General features: G+C 36.9%; 1 protein-coding gene across 11 annotated transcripts in view; it reads right to left on the bottom strand.

The window, feature by feature from the left end:
* Positions 1-1,911: 1,911 nt before the first annotated feature.
* Positions 1,912-9,341, bottom strand: part of PARD3 (par-3 family cell polarity regulator) — a 444,327-nt gene continuing 436,897 nt past the window's right edge. For all 11 annotated transcript variants that reach the window (XM_059493593.1, XM_059493627.1, XM_059493600.1 and 8 more), the window contains 2 exons: positions 7,398-7,525; positions 1,912-4,013 (listed from right to left, as the gene is read on the bottom strand). In XM_059493593.1, the coding sequence (XP_059349576.1) occupies positions 3,620-4,013; positions 7,398-7,525 (522 nt within the window). In that variant the 3' untranslated portion in view covers positions 1,912-3,619. The remainder of the gene's footprint in view (positions 4,014-7,397; positions 7,526-9,341) is intronic.

The following is a 9,341-nucleotide window of genomic DNA, read 5'->3' as shown; positions in this document are numbered from 1 at the left end:
GAAAGGCTGCAGTATTCTGCATTAGTAATATTAAACTTTCCCAAGGAATTTCAATAGGATTAACAAATTATTTTGATAAAATGCAGGAGGCTTTGCAGATGGTTTTCTCAGGGTTTCAGCAGAGCAAGCTGTACACCCACTCCTCGATGTTGTGAGCTCCCTTACAGTCTGTCCTGTGACCATTCTCAAATATACCAATGTTACAGACTTAATCTCATAATGGTAATGCATCCACAAACAAATTACTGCAGTAATGTGGTTAGCTCAATTAACTTTTGAATCTATTCACTAGGCAGAACTAAAGGTCATTTTCTATTAAAATATCTCCCTCCCACTTCCTTATCACCCTTTGCAACTTATGGGAGTTAATATTAGAAATCCTGTCTACACTATGTCAGGAAGAAGACAGGGTGACAAAGCCAGAAAAAGACCTTATTCTTTACTAACATAACACAGACACAGCCCAAAGAGAACATCTGCCTTCTTTCATGAACACATCTAATTATGGTAAATTGTTAACACCTTGAAGAGGAGTTTCATAGGAGAGTAAACTTTAACATATGCCATCCTCACACATAAAACATCCTGTACTTCATACTTTTCCAAACACATGCCCTTTTTCCTACAACAGTTTATCAAAGGCCTTGTTTTGAAAAGGACTTCAACCTGTTTTCTATTCCTGTGGATGCATTGTTATAGCGCTTGCAATTATTTGCCAGTGCAAATAAATCTGCAGAAATGCCAAACTATGTAATCTGGGAATGCAGTCAGGAGATGAGACAGCAAGGCCTGCAAAACTGCAAATGCAATTATTTCCCCATGCCCAAATGCAAGACACTACAATTTAAGTCTTTTGGAAAATCCTGCCTTGACTTTATTTGGGCACTGAAAGCTGCCTGTCCACCCTACAGCTCCTGTTGCTCTTCCCCTTGAGATCCCACACTAAAGTCACAGTGAATAATTTGACACTGTTATTGCCATGGCAACACCTTGATGTCATGCATGCACAGAATCATGATTGACATTCCTGCAGTAACCAACAAAATGAAAAATGAGGGGAAGAAGGAGAAAACCAGACTCAGCTCCAATACTAATGGGGGAAATAGAGGATTATTGGCACTGTAAATATTGCTTTATTCATAAATCTGCCTTCTGTCATTTTCCACCATGCCAACATTCCTGTGAAGGGCTCCCATCAGACCCCAAAACACAGAAAAAAATGCAGAGGGGTTTCCGAACACCCGCCTGTATTTGGCCAGATTGCAGTGGGTGTCCTTCTGACAGTGCTGTCCTTGGGCAAAGGATTCCATGCTACAGAAAAGAAGATTTTTGCCACTGAGGTTAGTCTTAAAAATATGCCTCTTAAATGTCATAGGTGTGCCCTAAAATAACACAACACATTAAACAATGTGGGTTTTGCCTCTGAGGACAGCCTTCAGGTGCTCAGATGGGCTATATATTCTTTTCTTTTCTTTTCTTTTCTTTTCTTTTCTTTTCTTTTCTTTTCTTTTCTTTTCTTTTCTTTTCTTTTCTTTTCTTTTCTTTTCTTTTCTTTTCTTTTCTTTTCTTTTCTTTTCTTTTCTTTTCTTTTCTTTTCTTTTCTTTTCTTTTTTTCCTTTCCTTCCCTCTTCTCTTCTCTTCTCTTCTCTTCTCTTCTCTTCTCTTCTCTTCTCTTCTCTTCTCTTCTCTTCTCTTCTCTTCTCTTCTCTTCTCTTCTCTTCTCTTCTCTTCTCTTCTCTTCTCTTCTCTTCTCTTCTCTTCTCTTCTCTTCTCTTCTCTTCTCTTCTCATCACATACACACACACACACACAAACCATTAGGAATAGTATAAAACAACATCTGTTGGGAATTTTTTGAACTCAATATCTGCAGCAGTTTTCATAGGGGTCTACAGGCAATACCAAGACAAGGATGGAAACAGCCTTTTATTCTAAATTTCATATGTACAAGGAAAGCCATTTTACACAGTTTTGTAAATTCTGTGTAAAAAAGCTACTGTCATCCAACGTCACTGTGCTTACAGTGAAAACTTTTAAACATGGAGTACATTATTAACAACAAAAACTGTTAACAAACAGGCATAAAAGACACAGATATGTGTGCTGATATTTCACATACATTCTAGAAATGAGTTGGCGCAAAAATAAAATGTGCCAGTAAAAAAAAATAGGTTTTTTTTTTTAATCACGCAATACATGATTTTTTTTGTTGCTTTCTCTCCTTTTTTTACACAATATGCTGAGATCCATTCTCAAGCCTTTTCACATCAGGATTTGCAGGCACTTCAGCAACCCAGCTATATTTTTTACAATACATGAAGTTCAGACCAACAAACAGAAAAACAGCTGCTGCAAAAGAAATTCTCATATCCCATATGCACATTCAAATATTACTCTCTGCTAGAGCAATCATTTTCTTAGTAATTTTTGGATACTGACATGTTTTCAGGATGATGTGTAACAGCTTTTCTCCATTTATCTCTCATTCATGTACTTAAAGGTTTCTTTTTAATGTAGCATCATGATGTAACAATATGGTATATGGAAGCACAAAGGAAATTGTCCACAAAGATTCACAATGCCTAAAAAGAGGGAATTGTTCTCTTTACAGGTATTTGATCAAAAGAAAAACTTTGATTTCCTCTGCTCTTACTTGGAGCTATCTCCAAAATTTGTCCAAAGACTACTGTGTACTAGATGAGCTGACACGACACCCTCCCTAGTTCTTTTCCCAGATACAAATGTCATATGACCAAATTAATTTAGAAGCAAAGCAAAGCAGAACTCAATTGCATGTGTGTTCATAATTTCCCATCTTTAATAAAATAGTGAAATATACTTATCAAAGGCTTCCCTGTGTCTGTATAAATAATCTCTCTCCAGTTATTTCATTTGTAATGAACTGTGCATTAAGATTATAAGGCAATTGGAACAGGATTCTCAGGATAACTGAAAGCTTAATATTGTTTTCCTCATGAGTCAGGATAAAGACTTTTCTAATAAGCTCAGAGTGGGGAGAGAGAGAAAAAAAAGAGTGCGTATGTGCATAATAGAAGAAGGATAGTTTTTCAGCATATAGACACTTAAATATTGATCAACAAAGACTGGTGATGACTCCACCATAAAACGTATCAGAACTCCAACTGCAATTCAGAGTAGAGCTCAGCCTTATCCACTCAAGAGCGATATGTACACCTCCTTCTGAACCGAGAGAAATAATACAGGACATGTCAATGCTTCCTTCAACCTCAAATTCATTAATTTTATGCCACGTTTTATGGTGTAATAAGTCACTGCAAAGTAAAACACATTACAACAAATCCTAGCAAAAAGCCATTGACAGCTACTGGACTGGGCTACAGAACTAGGAAGGCAGGGACAGCGCTGCTCACATCCACTATGATTGTCAAATGGTGGAATGCCCTTCCATGGATTCAACACTTGGGACAGAACGGCAAAGACGTAAGGCCCACCAATGCTTTGCCCAGATTTCCAAAGGCACTGAAATAGAAAATGGATATATTCCTTAGTACCATCAGCGTAAAAAGTTTTCAAAATAGAAGTCTTTATATGAAAATGTTCCTTATTGCATGGTAAGTTGATCCTCCTTTTCTTCACCTCAGGAGTAGAACGGTCTTCCCTTTTCTGGTGTTTGCAATCTGTTCAGCCTCGCTACCTGAGATGGTGAAGGCGGTACATCTTGTCTGAAAGGACCTTTAGCAGGGGCATAATTAGGGTCCTGAATTTTCTTATACGAGTCATAGTTGCTAGGCCCTTCAGAAGAAGTTTTTTTTTTCAGTTGTTGTTCTTTCCGCCTCTGCTCTTGACGGAGCAGTTCTTGTGTTTCTAGCATCACCCTGGCATTAAAGCCATGTCCCCCCATGTAGCCATTCCTTGATCCCTGGTAGCTAGAATATCTGGGATTTTCCTTCGCAGTCTGGAATCCTTCTCCAGGGGAATAATTCTGCTCCCAGGAGTCTTGAGATACAGAACTGGCATTTTTCCTGCTTTGCCTGAAAAGAAAAATGAAAAAGGTTTTTAAGACAAATGTTCTGGTTCACTTTTGACTGTTATTGACAACAATCACTGGAAAGAAAACAGCTTCTGCCATGCCATCAGCTTTTGCCCAGAGATGGCATTCTCTAGAAGTCACTTTCTAGAGTCGCAGTTCTCTTCTGCCCCAAAATGATTTCTTGTCTCTTTTGTTGGGAGAACAATTCCTAGAGAGCTGAACTATATTTCTAGGCCTCTGCAGGAGGAATATGCCATGAAAACCCATCCAGCTACAATTACCCTCATGTTCTCAAGAAAAGTGTTACAATTCAGTTGCAGACTAGGAAAGACCACAGGTGTTTCTGTGCTCCCTAAAAATGCAGGTAACAGCCAGCCATTGTAAAGTCACTCATGAAAAATTGACACTTGATTATTTAATCAAGTGCAACAGGCAGATCCTTAAAACACCTGCCCTAACACTGCACAAGTCAGAAGGTAAAGCCCATTACTGAGAGGTAGTTCCAGTTTCTTCCTCCCATGTCCAGAACTAAGGAATTTTGTGCTATAAGGAGTGTTTCCCAGTCTGCTATAGCTTTCATAAAAGAAGAGGCAGAGATAACATTTTTTACTCATTTTTTGGCTCCAGGGAGTAGATAAGTAGGCCAAATACACACAGGAATTACAAATTCTTATCTCTTTTCACAATAAATCACCACATTATTTTGAAGACAGATTATGGTTTTGAAATAACTTTAATTTACTATCAAACTGCTAGATGCTTGTATGAATTTAAAATAAGATTGGTGGTGATAAAGTAAAACAATTTTGTGCTGCAGCAAAAGAGATACCCACTTTGAGACTAAAATTAGAGTATGAGAATCAAGCAATAAAATAAAATATATTGCGACATAAATCAATAAGAAAATAATTTAGTTGTTTATATATGGCTTGGTTTTTCATGTCATCACATATGACAGTGTGGCCTCATCCAATGAATATGCAGTGGAGAGATAGGAGAACTGGAAAATTTTTCTACCATTACTAAAAGTAAAAAGTCACCTAATGTTTTTGCAATCTTCCTTCTACATGTATAATTTGAAAATTACCATATCTACCTTATTTCATAACTGATTCTGAGGCCTCTGGATGAAAAATATTATGCAAGATGAATGTGAATTATTGCAGAAAAAGTTACAACATAATGTAAATTCTTACAAAATTTTTATAGCTGTTATTGGTAATCTCATATCCAACTTTGCCAAAGCAACAATGCTTCTGAGTCATGTTTTATCACTCCCTGGAACAAGAGTAAATTGAACGAACCTCTGTAGGCTACGAAACTGTCAGGTTCCTGATCTAGAGCAAGATAAATTTTAAGTAATACAAAATTAACATGGAGTCAAACCTTGCTCTTACATTTTCACATGGGACAAGCGGATGACTAGTTGAACTAATTTAATTTACTGACTGTTTTCTGGTACTTGTTCAAAATTAGTTGGCACACTTTCCCCATCTTTCTGGGAAGTTCCTTTAAAATTGACTCAAGAGTTTATTTGCCTTCAGTACTAAAGATCTGAATGTACAAAGGGGAAAAAATAGGAGGCTCTTCGAGAATTCACAGGATGAAAGGCAACAACGCTCAAGAATGAAGCCAGTGTACAAACTTCAATCCTTACAAAATCATGCTTGCAACACTGAGTTTTCAGAGTAACAGTAGGATTTCTTTAAAGATCAGTCACAGTGTAGGAACAGTGTATAAAGCTGGAGAACTCAATGCCCCAGGTTGTTATAGGAGTACTGTGGTATTTACAGTGCTGAACGTTAGCCCTGCAGTTCTGTCTGCTCTCAGCACAGCAGAAACACCCAGAGAGCTCACACTAATCCATTAAATTATCATTAATTACACAGTAACGTGTATTGCTAGATTGCTAGCCATTTCTCATGTTGAAAACCACCTTGAGTAAAGTTCTCAGTAACTCTTTTCAAAACAAGTATTTCTATGAGCTGTTCTATGATCTATTTTTCATATTTCTTGTTGATTAATTTTCTTGTAGATTAATTTTCACCTTAGAGTTTTTAATTTCTGCCACTGAACAGCACTGCAACTGATTCCAACTTTTAAATGCTACCAGCCATTGTGAACAGGGGAAGCAAGTTTTAAGCATAATAGTTTTAAAACTATAAGTTAACATGGTTGAGTGAGGCTAGCATAACTGAAAGAGAATTTCTTAGGAGAAACAATATGACATTAATAGGTGTGGTCAGTTCCAAAGGAAGGCAGAGATAAAAAGAAGAGAGGATATAAAGATTTTCAAGATGAAAAACTAACAATCTCAGAAAACACAGGAAATTTACATTTCTCTTTCCCACCTTCCAAACTTAACAGAAAAAAATTTACACTGAAAGGTGTTAAAGCATTTGAAAATCTGAAACTGTTTTATTTTCAAAGATACTGCTAAGATAAGAGTTCATGGCTAGATAACTTTGTTATAAGGCTTATATTTGTTTGTAAAAAAAGAGTTAGACCTGGTAAAACATATCTTGTCAAAACATTTTTTTTTTCCACACCATTTCCACACAAGTCATGAAAAATAATACAGCCTTATTTGAAAGCAATTTGACACCAAGCTCTGGTGTAAATTATTCTCCATTCAACCATTGCTGATATTTCAAAATGCAAAGACTATTTGCATAATGCTTAACTATGAGAGTTAATTTGTAACACAAGCTGGCTAAACTTCTATTAATTCTTAAAATAAATATCAAGTAAAAGCCATTTTGCCGAAACAACTAGTCCTTTAAAACACCTACTATTTAAAAAAAAACATAGCTTTGTTTACACAAAAAAATCAATTAATTTTCAGCATTCTATATCTATTAAAAAATGTATATATGCAGACTTGAAGACCTTTGGTTTCCTGGGTGATTTTCACATTCCATGTTTTTCTGTTGGAGGTCTTGAAATTTTTTTCCCCTTTTAATTTTTTTGCATAGTAACATCTCAAAGATAGAATTTCTACCCAGTAAGGAATTAGGCAAGAGGAAAAAAAATCATCTGACATATCAAAATGGGACACCTCGTGTCATGCTCAGGAGACTTTTGTAATTGCAGAAAATTAAACTGGATGGTGTCCCACAAAGAATAGATTTGTTTAAATATTTCAATTCTATTGGGTGCTGAATGTCATCAAATTCCCCTGAAATCAGCTCTGAAGAAATTCTCTGAAGCAATTCTCAGCTACCACATGCTCTCACTTAAGAAATTCTATGCCTCTTCCACAGTGAATACATTCCACTTGACATCAATGCTGAACAAAAGTTTCTGCACAAAGTCTGACATTTTCCACCACAAATGAAATTAGCTGCAGGCTCCTAGGCACAGAGAGCTTTGGGGGTTCCCATACCTGGGCAAGGAGCTGTACTGGCGCTGGGCTTGCTGGAAACTCTCCCGTTCCTCCTGCCGCTGCCGCTGCATTTGGACCTCCACTGACACGGAGTGCCGGCCACTCTGTGAGTATGTCTTGGTGTTTGGCTGCAAAACAAAATGAAAGTGTCTTAAACAAAGCAGGAAAACACCCACAAAAGAGCTATCATTTAAGTTGCTATTGTACAAATACAGGGATACTTGATTTAACCTGCAGTTTAAGCAGCTCTGGCACAATAATTAGGGTAAATTCTGACCCGTAACAGTGGCCTGTGCTACAAATTCTGTTTCTGAGATGTATGAGCAAAGAATCATCCAGAATGGGTTATGCTTGTACGACAACACTGTAATTTAAATTAAGTCAGTGGAACAGATTTTCAGACTGTAAGTTAGCCTAGCCATGTTAATGCCAAGTTCTACACCCCCCTAAGGACTGGAGGGGGGAAGGAGCACAGCAGCTCCTGTGAACCTCACCAAACCACTCAAGTGATGCTCTGCCTTAGTGGAACTATCCTACTTTTCAGTTGGCCCAAAGACTGGGAAAACATTTTCTGGTTCAATATGATCAAATAGATAAATTCAGCAAGTCTCTTGTGGTCAATGAGGACTCCTGTATCTCTGAGTAGGATCTTGATGAGGCGAGAATTTGAAACGTTTAAGCCAATACTAAAAGCAAGTGAAAATGGATGGTCTTTCTGGAAATAGAGAGTATTAAATATCTGACTGAATGGCTGGATTCAAACTTTGGACCATGGAAAAGTTTACTTTTGTAGAGATACCTATCACTTTCTTCAGATTTTGTGATTTCATTTTGCAAAATAAAGTGTCACAAAAATCAAAGAAAAGCTATGGGCTTTTCTTGTTGTTTTACTAATAAGGTTTTGTCTACAAAGAAACAGAGCGTTATTTTTTTTCTCCTTAAAATTACCAGTACTCTTCAAAATATGTAAGTTTAAATATGGGGAAGTCAGGGAGCATAACCCCTTGTCTGAGCCTGGGACTGAAAGAGCTTGTCTCAGACTTACTTTTAAAAGCATGTTTTGCCTTTTTATCTCTGCTTTTCCTCAAAACAAACATCTCTTGTGTTTTTTTCTATTATAATTTCTGCAGCAGAAAGAGATAGCTCACAAATATATGCAAGAGAAAAAAGATTTCCAAAAGCTTTGCACATAGAAGACAAGTTTTAGAAACTAGAGTTGTCATTTGTGTCTGACTATAGTCCTGCACCTGCAGGTAGCCAGAAACAACAAGTTTTAAACAGGTGTACAACTTTTAGAAATTTGTTGTCAATGAGAAGGCACTTCAGTCAGAGCATCAGTCTCAGCTCAGAATTTAACAGATACAATTTGCCCATTATAAGAAGATTACTGCATGATAGAATCAGAATGTGAAAGTACAGACTAGGAATAACTGTGAACTCATTTAAGGGAATCCTGAATGTAACAGTAATGTGTATTTCAGAACAGGTTACTTTTTACTCTAGAAACAGCATTTTTTACTTTACTTTACTTTTTACTTTAGAAACAGCATTTCTAATGAAAAAATGCTTTAGGAATGGTGAGATGAAGCAACAAACTGAGAAAACAGAATCATGTGTCAGCCTTGTGGGAAATTTTCTTAGAGATGAATAAGCTGTACATATGTATGTCCAAACCAACAACCCCCACAGAGATTTCCCACTATATTAAACAAGGGCTACACATACAGAGCAGCATTTCAGTTATTGCATATGTCAACATTTCTAACTTTCTTGACTTTATTGAGAGTCTTCTGACATTTGATATTTTATTGAAGGGCTCAGCTTATGGAAGGGAGTGATTACCTGAAAATCATAGGGTTTATTTGTGAATTCTCTCCTGTGTGGTTATAAGCAGCTTACAGCAAACCAGAGGGAAACTCAGAAGTTCCCATATCAACTTCCCCA

Source organism: Ammospiza nelsoni, chromosome 1 (assembly GCF_027579445.1).
Source record: "Ammospiza nelsoni isolate bAmmNel1 chromosome 1, bAmmNel1.pri, whole genome shotgun sequence".
In the NCBI taxonomy this organism is placed as follows: Eukaryota; Metazoa; Chordata; class Aves; order Passeriformes; family Passerellidae; genus Ammospiza; species Ammospiza nelsoni.
Note: the sequence above shows the minus strand (reverse complement) of the source record. Positions and strands in the feature narration are given on the sequence as shown.